This window comes from Pseudophryne corroboree, chromosome 1 (assembly GCF_028390025.1).
Source record: "Pseudophryne corroboree isolate aPseCor3 chromosome 1, aPseCor3.hap2, whole genome shotgun sequence".
NCBI lineage: Eukaryota > Metazoa > Chordata > Amphibia > Anura > Myobatrachidae > Pseudophryne > Pseudophryne corroboree.
Genome location: NC_086444.1, coordinates 604,485,167 through 604,506,899, shown reverse-complemented (window position 1 = coordinate 604,506,899; position 21,733 = coordinate 604,485,167). Strand labels below are relative to the sequence as shown.

The window sequence follows — 21,733 nt, the reverse complement described above, 5'->3', positions numbered from 1 at the left end:
CCCCGGGGCAGGGGCGCTGCCATGACACCCGGCATCACCTGGGCGGGGAGCAGGTGACGTCATCAGACTGTTCCGCCAATCCAGCGGAGGCGGGAGATTCAAAGGCAGACGCCGGGCAGCGCCTCGGCGCCTGAGTATCGTCTTTTCCCCTGAAGTGGATGCCAGTGCTTCTGTCCTCGGCGGATCTCTTTGCAGCATACCCCAGTGTCTCCGGCACTTCCAGGTGTCAGTTGTTGCACAGCTTCCAGCGTTCCCAGCCGCTGCTGGGTTCCACTGCGCTCTAGTCACCAGTGCTTCTTGGAGTCAGCGTGGGCTGCAGGTTAAACGTCGCTCTCAAGTTATACAAGTCCTCAGTGCCTTTAACCCTCGCTCTCAAGTTATACAAGTCCTCAGTGCCTTTAACCCTCGCTCTCAAGTTATACAAGTCCTCAGTGCCTTTAACCCTCGCTCTCAAGTTATACAAGTCCTCAGTGTCTTTAACCCTCGCTCTCCAGTTATACAAATCCTCAGTGTCTTTAACCACCGCTCACAAGTTCTTCAAATCATCAGTGTCTTTAACCACCGCTCTCAAGTTCTTCAAATCATCAGTGTCTTAACCACCGCTCTCAAGTTCTTCAAATCATCAGTGTCTTTAACCACCGTTCTCAAGTTCTTCAAATCATCAGTGTCTTTAACCACCGCTCTCAAGTTCTTCAAATCATCAGTGTCTTTAACCACCGCTCTCAAGTTCTTCAAATCATCAGAGTCTTAATCACCGCTCTCAAGTTCTTCAATTCATTAGTGTCTTTTAACCACTGCTCTCAAGTTCTTCAGTCACCAGTATCTTTTACCATCACTCACAAGTACTTCCTGGACATTTCTCCATACGCTCCTTCTCTGTTATGTGACATTGTGTTGCTCTCTTCCTGCAATAAAGTCCTTTAATATTTTCACCAAGCTTTACTGTCAGAGTCCTGTATGAGGAAGACCTATATCAAGCCATCCCTGTTCCGGCCCAACTCTGGTTCCTCTCCCTTACCATCGGGAGAACCCCCGAGTTCACAACACCCCCAACCTAGGTCAGTGACAGTATACTCAGGCCTCATGGACCCGGGGGATCGGAGCCCAGAGGCAAGTACCATCCAGGACTTGATTTCTCGAGTACAAAGTCAGGAAGCAGCACAGGGCCAGGTGATGCACTATCTCCAGGAATTATCTGGCTGGCTGGATCAAATTCAAACTTCTCTGGCTTCAGTAGTACCGGCCCTAGCTCCAGTACCCGCTCCAGTGGTTGTCTCTAGTAATATTACATCCTCCTCTGGAACCAGGTCATGCCTTCAGCTCCCTACTCCTTCTCGCTATAATGAGAATCCAAAGAATTGCCGTGGTTTTCTCAATCAGTGCGAGGTACATTTTGAACTGCTTTCACATAACTTCCCTACTGATCGGTCCAAGGTGGCATACATTATTTCTTTGCTTGAGGGTTCAGCGTTGGATTGGGTGTCTCCGTTATGGGAGCGATCTGATCCATTGGTTTCTAGTTACACCAATTTCATTACGTCTTTCCGGAGGATCTTTGAAGAGCCCGGCAGGACGACCACTGCCTCTGCAGACTTGCTTCGTGTCCGACAAGGCTCTCGTTCAGTAGGACAGTATGTGATTAACTTTCAGACCATAGCCTCAGAACTGCGCTGGAATAATGATGCCCTTCGGGCTGCCTTTTGGAACGGGCTCTCCGATCGTCTAAAGGACGAATTGGTCACTAGAGACTTGCCGGATTCTTTAGAACAGTTGATCTCGCTCTGTGTAAAGGTGGATCTTCGCATGCAGGAACGAGGTGGCGAACGTAGTCGGTCAGATCGATCAAGGGTCCGATCTCTTCTGTCTAAGCAAATGATTATTCCAAGTCCTGATGAATCCATGCAGATTAATCGATCCCGGCTGTCCCCAGAAGAACGTCAGCGTCGTCGTGAGGGTAGACTCTGCCTCTACTGTGGAGCCGCGGATCACTTTCTCAAGTTTTGCAAGTCTCGCCCGGGAAACGGGCAGTCCTAGCTTGTTCCGGAGGAGTCGAGCTAGGAGTTTCTTCTAAACCTTCTCCGCCAGTGGACTGTTTACTCTCCGTGTCTCTGTTCTCTGAGTCAATAGCCAAACCCGTTAAGGCTCTGCTGGACTCAGGGGCTGCAGGGAATTTTATTTCCCTTTCCTGTGCCCAGGATCTGGGTTGTCAGCTACGGTCAGTCGAACGACCTATTACGTTGACTGCTATCAATGGTACCCAAATTTCTAATGGTCTGATTTCAAGTCGTACAGTACCAATCAAACTGCAAGTGGGAGCCCTGCATCAAGAACACCTAGAGTTTCTAGTGATTCGGGAGATGCCCCACGATCTGGTTCTAGGCCTTCCTTGGCTTAAACTTCACAACCCTCACGTCGACTGGAGTTCGACACAAATAACATCTTGGAGTTCTTTTTGTCATTCAAATTGTCTCACCCCAGTCTATCCGCTCCGTGTATCTTCCAAGTCAGATGAAGGGCTCATTCCGGAGGCCTATCGGGAGTTTTCTGACGTGTTCTCGGAGCAAGCGGCCGATCAGCTACCACCGCATAGACCCTGGGGCTGCCCCATTGAGCTCATTCCGGGGGAAATGCCACCTCGGGGTCGCACTTATCCCTTATCATTGCCCGAGACCCAAGCTATGTCGGACTATATCAAGTCTAATCTACAGAAAGGATTCATCCGCCCTAATACTTCTCCGGCGGGGGCGGGTTTCTTTTTTGTGAAGAAGGACGGAGGGCTGAGACCATGTATTGACTATCGTGGTCTAAATGATGTCACCATTAAGAATAAGTATCCTTTGCCGCTCATTACGGAGCTTTTTGATAAGAGTTCGCGGAGCCCGAGTTTTCACCAAGCTTGATTTAAGGGGAGCTTATAATTTGATACGTATCCGACAGTGGGACGAATGGAAGATGGCCTTCAATACCAGGGACGGGCATTACGAGTATCTGGTAATGCCGTTTGGCCTCAGCAACACCCCTGCCGTCTTCCAGGGATTCATTAATGAAGTCTTTCGAGATATGCTATACCTAAGTGTAGTGGTATATTCGGATGACATTCTGATATTTTCTAAAAATCTCACAGAGTACAGGTCAAAGAGGTACTTCTTCGATTGCGAGAGAGTCATCTTTATGGCAAGATTTCCAAATGTACTTTTGAGGTTCCTTCTATTCCATTTCTTGGTTACATCATTTCGGGCACGGAGCTTCGTATGGATCCAGAGAAACTCACTGCCATCCGGGACTGGACTCAGCCTCTTTCCTTGAAAGCGGTACAACGATTTCTAGGCTTTGCAAATTACTACCGGAAATTCATAAAGGGATTCTCTACCATCGTGGCACCTATTACTGCCCTAACCAAGAAGGGTTCTGACCCAAGTCATTGGTCCTCCGAAGCTGTAGCAGCGTTCGCTCAGTTAAAGGCAGCCTTTATGTCCGCTCCAGTACTTCAACAACCAAATTTTTCAAAACCATTCTTCTTGGAGGTTGATGCTTCCTCGGTAGGCATAGGTGCCGTGCTTTCGCAGTACACTCCAGTTGGGAAGTTACATCCATGTGGTTTCCATTCTCGCAAATTTTCTCCTGCGGAACAGAATTACACCATTGGAGACAAAGAGCTTTTGGCAATAAAATCTGCCTTGGAAGAATGGAGATATCTTTTGGAAGGTGCTAAACACCTAATTACAATTTTCACTGATCATAAGAATTTGCTGTACCTTAAGACGGCCCAGTGCTTGAATCCTCGTCAAGCTAGATGGGCGCTCTTCTTTACCCGGTTTTCGTTTGTTATTAAGTATCGGGCTTGGACTTTTAACACCAAGTCTGATGCTTTATCCCGAAGAAAGGTTTTTTTGGGGGAGGGCGTGTCAATGTGGCGCAAAGCAGCTCGGGTGTTTAGGTTCAAAAAATAAATGTCACCACATTTATAACAACAATATAGACAGAAACAATTATTGAACCTATATAACACACAGTGCGCTTAGGAAAAGAAAGTCAATACGTCCCTTATTAGAAGAGATGTAGAAGGTTTTTCATACTGTAGATCCTTCTTTTGACGTGGTATATCTCGAACATATGTCCAAATATAGAAAAAAAAAACGGTGCAATGTGTAGTATGTTCTTATATAATGATAATGAGTAAATATGTAAACTGCTACAAGTTGTTCACGGGCGTACCCCACTCACACAGAGGATAGGAGAGATATACACATCAAGGTATCTTTAACCAGTAGTGTTCTTAAACCCTTGTGAATTCTCCACCAGTGTCTTTCACTCTCTGGGTGCACCCCACTCTGGTGATGTTTCCACAGAAAAAACGCTTACAATATTTAGAAGGGCGTACCACAAAACTCACAGCAAAGGAGATGGAGGCAAACGTATCAAGGTTTCTTTTTCATGAGGCGGTGTTTTCAAATCTTCCCCTCATGATGCGTATTCAGGACGTATATCCCAGTTTATGGAAAGAAGATCATAAATAGTACAATGTGTAGTATAGCCTTAATAGTCAAGAAGTATATGCTATAAGTGTTTGTTTTTTGAAGAGTTATATAGAGGCCTTTCGTTCTCTGGAGTGCAAACCCGTCTCGTGATTTTACCAGTAAAGATATTGCTTACATAATCAGTAAAGCGTACCCAACACTCACAGCAGGAACACAAGGAAAAAGCACATCAAGGTATCTTTAAAACAGGTGTTCTATCCAATATATGGCGTACCCGAACTCACAGTTTGTAATATGTTGCTGCTCCCATAAAGGTATCTTTATATAGCCAGAAAGACCTCTTTTCAAAGGATGGCCAAAGCACTCAGAAGCCGTAAAGATAGTAAAAAAGACAATATTTATTGGATTAAAAATCCATCAAGAGACTCCAGAAAAAGATTATGGTGTCAAATTTAACATACACAAACAGAGTTAAAAAGTTGGACCAACATCCAAGCAAAAAAACATTTAAAACATAAAATAAAAAAAGCATCAAGTGGATGGTATGAAGCTACTCACACTCCTGTGTCAACGCGTTTCGGTAAATAACCTTTATCAAGACATGGTGGAGTGTGCAGAAGCTTGATATTTATACTAACAATAACCAATTACAATAAAACAGGAAATGATCTCTGGTAGTGACCAATTGCAGTGAAGCAGGAAGTTATCTCACGTGTTCAATTTATTAACACAATTGGATTTCTCCCCCATAACTCATTATTAAACAAAAATACACATTCAATATATTCCCACAGCGTTAGATAGTGTTAAAACGTTGCAGGGAGTTCAAGGAAAAGCAGTCAAAAATAGTGTTTTCTATTGAAGACGCCGACCAGAAGTCGTCATAGTCCCGGTAATTGTGGGGGATGTGGTCCATACTCTAAGTGCGTCCACCGGAAGTAGGGCCGTTCCGCACACCGGGTTACTTAGATTGGTGTCCCCCGATGTTCACGGGCAGCATGGTTCCCCTCTCCCACATGGTGTCGGCTCCTGCTGGCGAAGATGACGTTTTCCTGTGCAGATCGTCTACAGGAAGTGGTCATCTGTGCCCAATTCAAGCATTCTGGGTATGGTAGTTTTGGGGATATCAGACGGCCGGAAGTCTCATTGGCCGTAATAAAAGTCTGAAATGAAGCATTATGGTCAATGTAGTCTTTTTAGCAGTACAGACAAATGATATTATGGTGAATGTCAGCATCACTTAGTTTTTAAAACCATAAATGTACACAGAAGAAATCCAAACTAAAGCAACATATTACATATAATCGTTTTTTACCCAACATATGTTATCACATATTTTTTTATATATGTATGGAGAACCACAACGGCAGACTCCCGTGATACCTAAAATAAAAATGTCTCCTAATGAGATATTCCCCTTAATTCTGAAACTCTTTCTATCTTTGTTATAGGATAAAAATTAATAATATATTCCATACTGCCTCATAGAGTGTACAAAGTATGCACAAAAAGGAATAATTCAAATCTTAAACGAGTGGCCTTATAGAAATGAGCATATGGCTAAGATGTTGCAAAAATCATCTAAACTCAATATTTGAGACAAAATAAACTTACATGGATTGACAAAAGTGACATTGGATGAAATAGTCAGTCTATATACGGGTTGACGTAAGGCTGATAGAAATTACAGAAACCACTTCAATTCAAAGTCACAGTTCAATCCATTAGGGCTGAGAGTATTATAATTGAAAATGCAACTCCTCTCCGCCTTTGCTAAGAGTGAGACTGCATTATTATTTCTAGCTGTGGTTTTGATATGTCTCAGTCCAAAAAAACCTGTAATGTCAGAGATGGACGAGCAATGTTGAGTCTTGAAGTGTAATGATAGGGAATGACTGTCCAATCCCTTCTTTATATTCCTGAAATGCTCCCCCAACCTGACTTTTAGGGGGCGTGATGTGCGACCAATGTAAAAAAGATCACATTTACATCTAATGGCATATATTAAATTTTTTGTGTCGCATGTCACAAAATCTCTAATGGCGACTCTATTATTATTTATCAACACATTTTCAATCCTACTGCTACCTTCACTTTTTATGTTTCTACAACCAATGCATCCCCACACCTGTAAAATCCCTTTGAAGTAATTCTTGAGGGGGCCAAAGGTATTGGGGGGGCACTGGAGACTAACTTATGACTTAAATTGGGAGCCTTTCCGATAGATATGGACTGGTCTCTCAGGTATGAGGGACCCAATAACGGGGTCCTTTTTAAGGAGTCCCCAGTGTTTCTTTAAAATCCGTACTATGGCCTTATATTGAACATTAAACTCCGTAATAAAGGCCCATTCGTATTTAGCATTTTTTTCTTTTTTTTGAATAACATTAGACAGAATGGTCCTTACGCTTTATGTGGCTGACCTCATTTTTAACCCTCATTACCTTTTCCCTATCATATCCACACGCCTCAAATGTATGTGCCAGTTCTGTGGACTGTGAGTGAAAAGTTGCGTTATCACTGCAATTTCTTTTCAGCCTCTTAAATTGGCCGACTGGTATCGAACTTAACCAGTTCTCATGATGACAACTGGTGGCGGTGATGTATGAACTGGAATCGGTGGGCTTAGAGAAAGTTTTGGTATTAAGTTTATTATCTTGTACATAAACAGTTATGTCCAAAAAATTGATCTTATGTTTGTCTTTAACAAAGGACAATTCGATATTCCTATTATTTACATTCAGGAGGGTGCAGAATGTGTCCAATGACTCTCTATCACCCCTCCAAATAAAGAAAATATCATCAATGTATCGAGCGTAGGACACCAAGCTCGCACCGAGCCTACTGCTGGACCAGATGGTCTCTGCCTCCCACAACCCCATGAAAAGGTTTGCGTAACTCGGTGCGAACTTGGTGCCCATCGCAGTCCTGGTTTTCTGAATGTAGAACTGTTCCTTGAAAAGGAAAAAATTATTGGTTAAGATAAACTGTATACCTTCAATAGTTAGCTCTTTCAGATCTTCCGGCATATTAGATAAATTAAAAAAATGTCTAGTTGCCTCTACACCCTGTTTGTGATCTATTATGGTGTAGAGGGAGCTGACATCGGCGGTGACTAACCAGTCACCCTCCTGCCAGTCAACCGAATCTAGACCAATCAGGAAATCCTTCGTATCTTTACGGTGGGATCTATTGGTTAAGACTAATGGCTGTAATATATAGTCTATAAACTGAGAAAGGTTTGATGTGATGGAATCCACACCTGATATGATCGGTCTCCCCGGAGGGTCAACAATACTTTTATGCACTTTAGAAAGTACATAGATCACGGGGATCAGTGGGTTTTCAATCAAAAGGAACTTGGCTTCTTTACTGCTGATAGTCCCTTTCTTTTCATATTTCTCTATGAGATTTTTTAATTTAGATGTTGTGACCTCTGTGGGATTACCCCGTAACTTTTTATATACAGTTTCATTATTCAACTGTCTTAATACCTCATTATCGTATTTTTCAAGGTCCATTACAACCACCCCCCTTTATCCGTGGGTTTAATGACTATGTTTTTGTTCTTTTTTAAATCAACCAAGGCTTTCCTTTCCTTGACTGTCATATTGAACGGTTTATTCGATTTTTGTTGAATCCCTTTTAAATCATCCATAATCAGTGTAGAAAAGGATTCTATGAATGGGCCTTGGACGTGCTTGGGAAAAAACACAGATTTGGGTCTGTATGGTGTGGCAGTACACTCCTGTTCACTATGATTTTCTTGGTTTGCAAAGAATTTTTTTATTGTTAGTTTCCTAGTGAATCTTTGTACATCTAAGTATAATTCAAATGGGTTGATGAAATTCGTGGGTGCATATTTCAATCCTTTTTCTAAGACAGCTGTTTCGCTATCTGTTAAGGTATATGTACTTAAGTTAAATATCTTTGCTTTCTTTACGGTCTGTTTGGATTGAGAATCAGAGGGTTCATTCTCTCTAGGTTCTATTCTATTATTGGTGAGATCCTTAGACTTCTTTTTACGTTTGGGTCTCCTTCTTACTCTCGGTTTCAATAATCTCCCTCTTTTTCCTCTCCTGGGTTTCCTATATATTTGGTCATTTATCTGAGGTCCTTTTGATGGGGACGTTCGTCTAAAAAACGGGACGGTTTAGTTGGGGTTTGGAGGGTCAGGTAACGATTTTGAGTGGGTGCCCAATCTCTATCTCTGTATTGGCGTCCATTCCTGTTAGTTCTGGGTGGTATCTCCCTCCATTCAGGCGTTCTGTCCCTATAGTGACCTCTTCCTACACTGTCTCTAATAGGTTTCCTATATTGGAATCTCGGGGTCATTGGTGTTGGTGATCTCCGAACTGGAGATGCCCACCGAGTCGTATTTGTTCTCTTATGTTCCCCTTAAGGGGGGCTTCTGTATCTAATTGCCCTAGTGCGTGCTGGTTCAAAAGTTTTTCTCTTAGTGAAGCAAGGCTTTCTTTGTGATATTTCCCTATTCCTTTTGTTGTTTTCCTCAATCTCTGGATCTTCATTCTGACTTGTTTTATCCCTATTAATTTTTTTTAATTTCTTATCAATTAGCTGTCTCTGGGTTCTTTTGAGTCTGACCTCTATGTCCCTCTCTAAGTCCTTATACTCTTCTGAATTGGCATATGGTAGTACCAACGATTTGTACACTGCAATCTCTTCCTCTAACTTAGTTAATTCCCTTTTTCTTTCCTTAATGATTAATTTCATCAAAGAAAATGAGCAAGTTTTAATTGTGTCCTCCCATTCCTTCTTGAAATCCTCTCTAGAGGAATCAAAGGTGGAGGTTTTTGTGATTTTTAGCCCCTGGGGGATTAACTCATGGGTTAGATATCTTTCCAAGGTGGTCACCTCCCACCATAGTTTATCCCGTTCCTTAACAGCTTCGGATGAGGAGAATTCCGTTGAGAAGGCTTTGATTCTCAGTCCAGTTTCTATGTCAGCGGCTCCCACCGCTTTGGGTCCTCCTCCTGGGAGAATGTCTGTGCCAGCTAAATTTCGACCAAGGTTGTTGCAGTGGGCTCATGTTTCCAAGTTTTCCGGTCATCCTGGAGTTCAAAAGATGTGGGAGTTTCTACGAAGGTCTTACTGGTGGGACACTATGAAGAAGTATATTCAAGTTTATGTCAACTCATGTCCTCAGTGTGCTCAGCACAAAATTCCTCGTTTGCCTCCTGCGGGGTTGTTGCATCCACTGTCCATTCCTCAGAGGCCTTGGACCCATATTTCTATGGACTTTGTCACCGAATTGCCCCTCTCCAAGGGTCACAATACTGTCTGGGTAATTATCGACCGTTTCTCTAAGATGGCACATTTTGTACCTTTGACTGGGTTACCATCAGCTCCCAAGTTGGCTTTGTTATTTATCCGAGAACATTTCCGCCTGCACGGCTTACCTCAGGAAATCGTCTCTGACCGGGGGGTACAATTCACTGCAAGATTCTGGAGAGCTCTCTGTACGGCCTTACAAATAAAACTCAAGTTTTCATCCGCTTACCATCCACAAACCAATGGGCAAACTGAACGCGTCAATCAAGATTTAGAGACTTTTCTCCGTGTTTATTTTTCTCCCTCGCAAGATGATTGGGTGGAACTGTTGCCATGGGCCGAGTTTGCCCATAATCATCTGTACCACTCTTCGACTGGTGAGTCCCCATTTTTCATTAATTATGGGTTCCATCCTCAAGTTCCTGAATTATCCATTTGTCCTCCGGAGGATGTTCCTGCTGCGGCCTCTAGTCTTCGGCACTTCAGCCAAATTTGGAGTCGAGTTTATGCTAATCTCAAGAGAGTTTCCGGTCGCTATAAGTTCTTTGCGGATAGGAAGCGACGAGCAGCTCCCCAATACAAGGTTGGTGACAGGGTGTGGCTTTCCACCCGCAACCTCCGGTTAAGGGTGCCCACTATGAAATTCGCCCCAAAGTTTTTTGGTCCTTACCCCGTGTTACAAGTCCTGAACCCGGTTGTCTGCAAATTGGCATTGCCTTCCCACCTCCGGATACCAAACTCCTTTCATGTCTCTCTCCTTCGCCCTCTTATTTTAAACCGGTTCCATTTAAAGTCCCCGAGGCCAACCTCGGCAGAGTCTGAAGCTGGAACGGACTTTGAAATCAAAGCTATTCTTGACTCTCATTATCTTCACAAGAATCTACAGTATTTGGTGGAGTGGAAAGGTTTTGGCCCCGAGGAGAGGAGCTGGGTCAAGGCTACTGAAGTGATGGCCCCCCGACTGGTGCGGATTTTCCATTCCAGACATCCAACAAAACCTGGAAAGTGTCCGGGGGCCACTCCTGGAGGAGGGGGTACTGTCACACGCCATAGGCGGCGTTCACCGCGCTTACCCTTGCGTGCCTGCTGGTCTGTGTTGCGGTCTCCGCCTTCGGTGGTCCACGGGCTCCGGCGCCGGCATCACGTGGGCGGGGAGCAGGTGACGTCATCAGACTGTTCCGCCAATCCAGCGGAGGCGGGAGATTCAAAGGCAGACTCCGGGCAGCGCCTCGGCGCCTGAGTATCGTCTTTTCCCCTGAAGTGGATGCCAGTGCTTCTGTCCTCGGCGGATCTCTCTGCAGCATACCCCAGTGTCTCCGGCACTTCCAGGTGTCAGTTGTTGCACAGCTTCCAGCGTTCCCAGCCGGTGCTGGGTTCCACTGCGCTCTAGTCACAAGTGCTTCTTGGAGTCAGCGTGGGCTGCAGGTTAAACGTCGCTCTCAAGTTATACAAGTCCTCAGTGCCTTTAACCCTCGCTCTCAAGTTATACAAGTCCTCAGTGCCTTTAACCCTCGCTCTCAAGTTATACAAGTCCTCAGTGCCTTTAACCCTCGCTCTCAAGTTATACAAGTCCTCAGTGCCTTTAACCCTCGCTCTCAAGTTATACAAGTCCTCAGTGTCTTTAACCACCGCTCACAAGTTCTTCAAACCATCAGTGTCTTAACCACCGCTCTCAAGTTCTTCAAATCATCAGTGTCTTAACCACCGCTCTCAAGTTCTTCAAATCATCAGTGTCTTTAACCACCGCTCTCAAGTTCTTCAAATCATCAGTGTCTTTAACCACCGCTCTCAAGTTCTTCAAATCATCAGTGTCTTTAACCACTGCTCTCAAGTTCTTCAAATCATCAGTGTCTTTAACCACTGCTCTCAAGTTCTTCAAATCATCAGTGTCTTTAACCACCGCTCTCAAGTTCTTCAAATCATCAGAGTCTTAATCACGCTCTCAAGTTCTTCAAATCATTAGTGTCTTTTAACCACTGCTCTCAAGTTCTTCAGTCACCAGTATCTTTTACCATCACTCACAAGTACTTCCTGGACATTTCTCCATACGCTCCTTCTCTGTTATGTGACATTGTGTTGCTCTTTTTCTGCAATAAAGTCCTTTAATATTTTCACCAAGCTTTACTGTCAGAGTCCTGTATGAGGAAGACCTATATCAAGCCATCCCTGTTCCAACCCAACTGTGGTTCCTCTCCCTTACCATCGGGAGAACCCCCGAGTTCACAACACCCCCAACCTAGGTCAGTGACACCCAGCCCCTCCTTTTATTTCTGTTGAAACCTCATCAATGTGAGACAGAAAAGTCCATTTAAAATGATATCACAGTTTTTTAAATGGGTGAATTGGGTTCAGTGTGAAAGGCACCAACCCGGGAATAACACAGTAATAACACTGCTCCAAAATGCGATGTGAAAGGGGTATAGCTTGTTCAGACCAGAGTCGGACACGTGTTCAAAAGCCGGTTCCTTACCGGGTTAGCGATGTGAAAGCGGTATTACTTTTCCACCCTATAAGGGTTTTACAGGTTATTTGGGGGTGTTGCTTACGTTCCGTGTTAAACTGCTTTTACTGAAAACACCTGTTGGTGACACTTGGCCCTCAGACACTCACTGACTGTAAATGTTACTGTACCATGTTGTGCCCTCAGCTGTAGGAGATTAGTCACTGCCACCATCCATTACCTTGTAAGTGCTAGAGCACCTCTTTACTAGTTACTCTGACTGAATCCTTCTGACTGCTAAAGCTGGGTATATACACTATACAATGCTTACCTAAAATGCAGTGTAACGCACAATTTCTTCTTGCGAGGAAACATTCAGTATTGTGCGTGCACACTAAATAATTGTTCCTTCCAGTTTTCACTTTATTTATCCTAATGACTGGATGGATTAGAGATTTACATCCACAAATTTTGGAAGATCTGTTGGAAAGTTGGTGTTCAGACCGTACACACTTTTTATATTGTGACCAAAATTATGCAATCTTTTAAGCATGCTTAAAAATTCAGTAATGAGACAAGACTGATCTGTCTACGATAAATGGTGATTGTGTGTGCGTACACATTACAGTTCCCTGCCAATAATACAATTCTCAGCTGATCTGCCAGATTAATGTATAGTGTGTACCCAGATTTACTTTGTATCAGGATTTCTATTAAGTGGACAGAGCATTGATTCAGGATGGTGGAGTCTATACTGGACAGCCGGTAGATTGAGTAAAGCTCGTATCTGTAGGTCACCAGAATGCAGCAGGCATTAGCAGCTAACCGGAACTGACCAGAATCTAATAACAGTGATGTTTATTGTTCCTAAAATATGTGTTACACCGAAACCAGGACTTAAAGGTAGTAAAAAAAGGTATAGGGGATATGGGAGTTTGTACACATTAAATGTTTCTCAATTCAAAAATATTCTGTAATGTCCCGCCAAAGCACAGAGTAGTGGTACTAAATTCTCCTGTAACAACCTGTCCTAAAGGCTAGCAAATGGCTCTGTAGAGACAGTAGAGGTCCTTGTAGTGATTTGAAGGGGTGTCGTACGGTATGCCGGTGCTCGGGCTCCTGGCGACCAGCATACCGGCGCCGGGAGCCCGACCGCCGGCATACCGACAGCGTGGCGAGCGCAGAGGAGCCCCTTGCGGGCTCGCTGCGCTCGCCACGCTCCGGGCACGACACTATTTTATTCTCCCTCCAGGGGGGTCGTGGACCCCCACGAGGGAGAATAGTTGTCGGTATGCCGGGTGTCGGGATTCCGGCGCCGGTATACTGTGCGCCGGGATCCCGACATTCGGCATACAGAAGACCACCCCTTTGAAGTGTTGACCAGGAAACAGATTTCCATGATAATTGGTCACATTTCTGGACTCCAAGTTGTCTGTTTTTCTGTAATGTACAAATGTTTTCTTGCAGAGCTCAACATTCAATGCATTCGCTACCATTTCTTTTCCCCATAATCCCTGTTTCTCCTCCTATAGCAGTGATGGACAACACGCAGCCCCAAGCTCCTTCCTGCTTTGTCATTATTTCCGTGTTACCTTGCAATGCTTGGCCTGCTGATATATTCCATTTTGATTTAAAAATGTGCAACAATGCCTTTTCAGTTTTGATGCAGATTTTACTGTTGTATTTGTCTTCATGGGATACATACGATATCCAGGCGGATGGATGCCGGCGGTCATATGGCCAGCGCCGTCATCCCAAATCAGAGAATCCTGGCATTCCGTCGGCCGGGATGCCAAACTCTGGTATCCTTAACGGAACCCATCTTGACTTATGGTATTACTGTATAGTATGGAAATTGCACGTTTGCTGAGAGAGGTGCCCTTGAAAGTTGGTAAATACAGTGGTTAAAGTGATATGTTTAAAGTTGCCATGAACTTTATGATTCAGGATCCAAAGTAGATTCTATTTAATAGATTACAGTCAGACAATTCAGAACCTTACTGACTATACGTTTACATAATAGTTTTCTTACAACAGCTGTTACATTTTTACACTGCACTGACCTGAGATTATTTTTTTTTGTGTGAGGAATATCTGCTTGTTTACTGTTGTATTCTATAGCTTCCCCAGTGATATTTTTGAGATGACCTAGTGAAATCTATAATTGTAGAATTAAATATAATGAAAAGTAATGCCACAAAAGTGTAATCACCACAAATCTAATTAATATGCTTTTGGAATAAATAAGTATCAACTTTGCAAATATTTTCTTATTTTTCTTTATTAGGTAACCTATTTAAGCAGAGAATGCCTATGACTTGTGTAGCTTATGGCTGCAATAATCATTTTGTCAAAGGAACTGGGAAACAATTTTTCAGGTAGGTTTAGGCAGATTAATATATAAAAGTTTACTGTAACAGGGCTGATGTATTAAGCCTGGAGAAGTGATATTGCACCAGCCAATCAGCTCCAGTATGTTAATTGACAGTTAGGAGCTGATTGGTTGGTGTGTTATCACCTTGTACTTATCACTGCTTTATCACTTCTGCAGGCTTAATACATCTGCCCCACTGTTTTTAAAGTTTATAAACAGCAACAAATGTTGAATGTAATGCAACAACTTGTAAGGACCGGAGTATTGTTGGGGTAACCTGGGCAACGTTTGGTGTAAAGGGGTCTCTGAAAAATAACCCCATCCTGTTACCTGGGAATCTGACCCTGGTAGCTAACTGCGCCGGTGGAGGGAAGAGCTGCCACTAACCCGGATCCAGCCTGCGGCGTGAACAGGGTTTCAAGCCTCTTTTACATGGCTTGAAACCGTTTACCGAGGTCGGACCTGGGATTTTGGTAAAAAGGGTAATCAGGAGAAACAAGTTAACATGTGGTTTCCACATGTATATACTGTGGTGATTAGAGGGGACAGGGTACTCTGGCTCCAGTAGAGGTATATCTGGGGTCTCTCCTACCTCCATTTTTGCCAAGATCAAAGCATTTTACTGGCGTGATATGTGGAGGACTTGTCACATAGCAGGAGGAGAGACCTATAAGGCAGGGAGAGGAGGCTGTTGCACACAGGGCAGCACAATGGGCTTTGCAGTGAATTTCTTGATGAACAACTCTCAGGGAAGTAGCTGGTTCACATAACACTCGATAAGCAATTAGGACCCCAGACAACTTCCTTACATAACAGTTTTTCTTTAACTGTCACCTGCCTATTCGTTTCCCTGTCTCCCCAACACTGTACTCATGCTACCTAAGCCACCTGCACGCAGTGTATGCCAGTTCTACCATCTGCAGCATGCTGGACAGAAACGCCACTCATACGGCAGCCCTAGACAACTTACAACATGGTGTACAGAGCCTACTTGCAGCATGCTTCTAGAAGTAATTTCAACCCCAGCCCCTGACATTACATGATAATTCTCATCAGCCTATAAAATAGTTTCAAGTTAAATATGGGAATGTTGCACCTTGATTTATAGAACAAGAATAAATTATTTTTCTCATACGTCCTAGAGGATGCTGGGGTCCACTTCAGTACCATGATGTATAGACGGTTCCGCAGGAGCCATGGGCACTTTAAGACTTTTCAAGGGTGTGAACTGGCTCCTCTCTCTATGCCCCTCCTCCAGACCTCAGTTTAGAAAATGTGCCCAGGCAGATTGGATGCACTCCAGGGTAGCTCTACTGAGTTTCTCTGAAAGACTTTGTTAGGTTTTTTATTTTCAGGGAGGACTGCTTGCAACAGTCTCCCTGCTTCGTGGGACTTAGGGGGCAGAAGTAGGAACCAACTTCCTAAATAGTTCCATGGCTCTGCTTCTGGCTGACAAGACATTAGCTCCTGAAGGGTACTAAACGCTAGCTGCGGCTATGTGCTTACTCCCGCAGCCCGCCGTCACCCCCCTTGCAGAGCCAGAAGTCAGAAGACAGGTGAGTGTAAAGAAGATCATCTTCATCGTGACGGCTGAAAAGGTGCCGCGCAGCGGGCAGGAACGCTGCGCGCCATGCTACCCATCAAACACAGGCACAGCAGGGCGCGGGGATGGGGGGGCGCCCTGGGCAGCATGAGACCTAATATAACTGGCTAAAAAGGGGACATAAGTTGCGGAGGCACAGTCCTACCCCCGCCAGTATAAAAATGTATTATTGTAATCTATGAGGAACAACGCGCTATTATGGGGGCGTGGCTTCCTCCTCAGTTTGCCAGCACACTTCCAGCGCCATTTTATCGCCTTGCAGACTGCAGAGAAGAACTCTGGTCCTCCTCCACTTCTGAAACAAGTATCAGGGTGCAAAACAGGGGGGGCACAGTGTAATTTGGTGCTATATTGTGTATTTAACATTATAAAAGCGCTACTGTTCTGTGGGCATTTTGTGTTACACAGAAATCTTATCACTGGCGCTGGGTTGTGAACTGGCAAATCCTATCTGTGTCCTGACAGATTTTACTGTGGGTCTGTCCCCTATAAGTCCCAGAGTGTCTGTGGTGTGGTTGTGCATGTGTGTGACATGTCTGAGACAGGGAGCTCTTCCCCTGAGGGAGCCATTTTAGGGACACAGAGTTGTAATGTGGTGGCGCTACCGGCACACCAAGAGCCTGAATGGGTGAAAGAATTACGTGATAGTGTGAATCTTATCAGTAAGAGATTAGATAAGTCTGAGTCTCATGCAGAAAACTGGAGAAAATCAGTGGAAGATGTGATTTTTAATAGTTCTGCCTTATCACCCACAGGGAATCTCTCTGGGTCACATAAGAGGCCATTTGCACAAATAGTACAAACTGATACCGACACGGACTCTGATTCCTGTGTCGACACTAGTGAGTCCAGGGAAATAGATCCTAAATTGGCAAAAAGCATTCAATACGTGATTGTTGCTATAAAGGAGGTCTTAGAAGTTACAAAAGCCCCTCCTTTACCTCAGGAGAAGGCTTATTTTTATAAGGAAAAGAAAATTAACGGAACCTTCCCTCCTTCTCACGAGCTAAATACTCTCTTTGAGGGAATTTGGGCAAACCCTGAAAAGAAATTTCAAATTCCCAAAAGAATTCAGGTTGCTTATCCTTTCCCGGCAGAGGACAGGAGAAGATGGGAGTCCCCCCCCCGTTCTAGACAGTGCCCTGTCATGTTTAACTAAAAAGGTGATTCTCCCTGCACCTGGGACGGCTTCACTAAAGGAGCCGGCAGACCGCAAGTTAGAGACTACGTTAAAATCTATTTATGTGGCCAATGGTACGCTACTCAGGCCCACCATTGCTTGTGCGTGGGTGAGTAGGGCTATCGAAAAATGGTCAGACAACTTGTCATCTGAAATTGACGCGATAGATAGAGATGAGATACTCCTAACTTTAGGTCATATTAAAGACGCTGCTGCGTACATGTTAGAAGCCATGAAAGATATTGGCCTTTTGGGTTCAAAAGCCGCTACTATGGCAGTTTCAGCTCGGAGGGCGTTGTGGATTCGCCAATGGAATGCTGACGCAGATTCCAAAAGAAATATGGAGGCTATCCCATATAAAGGTGAGGCCTTGTTTGCAGATGGGCTGGATGCTTTGGTCTCTGCGGCTACCGCAGGTAAGTCGACATTCTTGCCTTATGCTCCTGCAGTGACAAAAAAGACACATCACTCTCAGATGCAGTCATTTTGGCCCAACAAGTACAAAAAGGGTAAAGGTTCCCCTTTCTTTGCAGTTAGAGGGAGGGGAAGAGGAAAAAAGTCCACAGAAATCAACCCCTGCTTCTGCCAAGTCTGTAGCATGACGCTGGGGCTCCCGTGCGGGAGTCCACTCGGGTGGGAGCACGTCTGAAACTTTTCAGTCAGATCTGGGTTCAATCTGGCCTGGACCCATGGGTCTTGCAAGTAGTGTCCCATGGATACAAACTGGAGTTTCAAGACGTCCCCCCATGCCGATTTTTCAAATTGACCTTACCAGCTTCTCTTCCGGACAGAGAAGTAGTAACAGCTGCAATTCAAAAATTATGTCAGGATCAGGTCATTGTCCTAGTACCCTTGTCACAACAGGGAGAAGGGTTTTATTCAAGCCTCTTCGTAGTTCCAAAGCCGGAAATCTCGGTCAGACCAATTTTAAACCTGAAATCTCTGAATCTCTACCTGAAAAGATTCAAGTTCAAGATGGAATCTCTGAGAGCAGTGATTTCCAGTCTGGAGGAAGGGGACTTCATGGTGTCAGTAGACGTAAAAGATGCTTACTTGCATGTTCCCATTTATCCTCCTCATCAAGCTTATCTGAGATTCGCAGTACAGGATTGCCATTACCAGTTCCAGACGTTTCCGTTCGGACTCTCCACGGCACCGAGGGTATTCACCAAGGTGATGGCAGAGATGATGGTCCTCCTTCGACAACAAGGAGTCAATATAATGCCTTACCTGAACGATCTCCTGATAAAAGCGAGATCCAGGGAACGGTTGGTACAGAGCATTGCACTCTCCCTGTCAGTACTCCAACAACACGGTTGGATCATGAATTTTCCGCAGTCGCAGTTGGAACCCCACGACAAGATTGTCCTTTCTGGGGATGATACTGGACACAGAAGTACAGAGGGTTTTTCTTCCGGTAGAAAAGGCTCTGGAAATCCAGAGAATGGTCAAACAGGTTTTGAAACCAACAAGAGTGTCGATCCATCAATGCATTCGGTTGTTGGGAAAGATGGTAGCGGCCTACGAGGCCATACAGTTTGGCCGATTCCATGCCAGAGTATTCCAGTGGGACCTGTTGGACAAGTGGTCCGGATCCCACCTACACTTGCACCAGAAGATAATCCTGTCATCCAAAGCCAGGATTTCGCTCCTGTGGTGGCTGCACAGTTCTCACCTATTAGAGGGACGCAGGCTCGGGATTCAAGACTGGGTCCTAGTAACCACGGATGCAAGTCTCCGAGGCTGGGGAGCAGTCACATAGGGAAAAAGCTTCCAAGAAAAATGGTCAAGTCAGGAATCCTGTCTTCACATAAACGTTCTGGAATTGAGAGCCATTTACAACGGCCTTCCACAAGCAGGGCATCTTCTTCAAGATCAACCCGTGCAGATCCAGTCGGACAATGTAACAGCAGTCGCGTACATAAACTGTCAGGGTGGAACGAAAAGCAGAGCGGCAATAGCAGAGGTGATAAAGATCCTCCTCTGGGCAGAAAGACGTGCAAGAGCTCGGTCGGCAATTTTCATTCCGGGAGTGGACAACTGGGAAGCAGACTTCCTCAGCAGACACGCTCTCCATCCAGGAGAGTGGGGCCTCCACCAAGAAGTCTTTGCAGAGGTGACAGGTCTTTGGGGAGTTCCTCAAGTAGACATGATGGCATCTCGTCTCAACAAGAAGCTTCAGAGATATTGTTCCAGGTCGAGAGACCCTCAAGCAATAGCAGTGGATGCACTGATGTCACAGTGAATTTTTCGGTCGGTGTATGTCTTCCCTCCACTTCCACTGATACCAAAAGTTCTCAAGCTCATAAGAAGAACAAGGGTTCGAGCGATCCTCATTGTCCCAGACTGGCCAAGGAGGGCATGGTATCCAGATCTTCAGGAGTTGCTCGTAGAAGATACTCGGCCTCTTCCTCTTCGCGAGGACCTGCTGCTGCAGGGGCCGTGTGTGTATCAAGACTTACCGCAACTACGTTTGATGGCATGGCTGTTGAGCGCCAGATCCTAGCCCGTAAGGGTATTCCCAAAGAAGTCATCCCCACTCTTATTCAGGCTAGGAAAGGAGTAACGTCTAGACATTATCACCGTATTTGGAGAAAATATGTGTCTTGGTGTAAATCCAAGAAGGCTCCTATGGAAGAGTTTCACTTGGGATGTTTTCTCCATTTTCTGCAGGCAGGTGTGGATGCGGGCCTGAGATTGGGTTCAATCAAGGTCCAGATTTCGGCCTTATCGGTTTTCTTTCAAAAACAATTGGCCTCTCTTCCAGAAGTTCAGACGTTTGTGAAAGGGGTGCTGCACATCCAGCCTCCATTTGTGCCCCGGTGGCACCATGGGATCTTAATTTGGTGTTGCAATTCCTTCAATCGGATTGGTTTGAACCTCTACAAGAGATTGAATTGAAGTTTCTCACTTGGAAAGTGGTCATGCTATTGGCCTTGGCGTACGTAAGGAGGGTATCTGAGTTGGGGGCCTTGTCTCACAAGAGCCCTTACCTGATCTTCCATGAAGATAGGGCAGAGTTGAGAACTCGCCAACAATTTCTTCCGAAGGTGGTTTCGTCTTTCCATATAAACCAGCCTGTTGTGGTGCCAGTGGCTACTGACACCTTCGCTGCATCAAAGTCTCTTGATGTGGTTAGGGCTTTGAAAATTTATGTCACAAGAACAGCTAGGATTCGGAAAACAGAGGCTCTGTTTATCCTGTATGCTCCCAACAAGATTGGGTGTCCTGCTTCTATGCAGACCATTGCGCGCTGGATCAGAGGGACGATTCAGCACGCTCATTCCACGGCAGGATTGCCGATACCGAAGTCGGTAAATGCCCATTCTACTAGGAAGGTGGGCTCATCCTGGGCGGCTGCCCGGGGGGTCTCGGCGCTACAACTTTGCCGAGCAGCTACTTGGTCAGGGGCAAACACGTTTGCAAAGTTTTACAAGTTTGACACCTTGGCCGATAAGGACCTCAAGTTTGGTCAATCGGTGCTGCAGGGTCATCCGCACTCTCCCGCCCGTACTGGTGCTTTGGTATAACCCCATGGTACTGAAGTGGACCCCAGCATTCTCTAGGACGTATGAGAAAATAGGATTTTAATACCTACCGGTAAATCCTTTTCTCCTAGTCCATAGAGGATGCTGGGCACCCAACCCAGTGCGTACTTTACCTGCAGTTGTTAGTTTTGTAGTTACACGAGTGTGTGTTACGATAATTTTCAGCATGTTGCTGCAATTGTTCATACCTGTTGGTATGTGTTAAGTTGAATGCCATGTTGTGCGGCATGGTTGAGGTGTGAGCTGGTATGAATCTCGCCATTGGTTTAAAAGTAAATCCTTTCCTCTAAATGTCCGTCTCCCTGGGCACAGTTCCTATACTGAGGTCTGGAGGAGGGGCATAGAGGGAGGAGCCAGTTCACACCCTTGAAAAGTCTTAAAGTGCCCATGGCTCCTGCGGAACCGTGTATACCCCATGGTACTGAAGTGGACCCCAGCATCCTCTACGGACTAGGAGAAAAGGATTTACCGGTAGGTATTAAAATCCTATTTTATATTTGTTCCTTATGTTATTATGTTTGTATAGCATCCTAATGTCAGTGTTGCTAATGCTGGATTCAAAAAGCTATAGTCTATAAGTAAAGGCTCTGAGACGATTGTTACCTTAATCACCTCCTGCTTGTTAAGTGTTGGCCTTTCTTCAATCTAGGTCAGTGGTTCTCAAACTCTGTACTCAGGACCCCACACAGTGCATGTTTTGCAGGTAACCCAGCAGGTGCACAGGTGTATTAATTACTCACTGACACATTTTAAAAGGTCCACAGGAGGCGCTAATTATTTCACTTGTGATTCTGTGAGTTACCTGCAAAACATGCACT

General features: G+C 44.9%; 1 protein-coding gene across 1 annotated transcript in view; it reads left to right on the top strand.

The window, feature by feature from the left end:
• LOC134902057 (THAP domain-containing protein 5-like) overlaps positions 1 to 21,733 on the top strand; it is a 131,002-nt gene that overhangs the window by 22,982 nt on the left and 86,287 nt on the right. The window contains exon 2 of the mRNA XM_063914360.1: positions 14,498 to 14,588. Within this exon, the coding sequence (XP_063770430.1) occupies positions 14,518 to 14,588 (71 nt within the window). The 5' untranslated portion in view covers positions 14,498 to 14,517. The remainder of the gene's footprint in view (positions 1 to 14,497; positions 14,589 to 21,733) is intronic.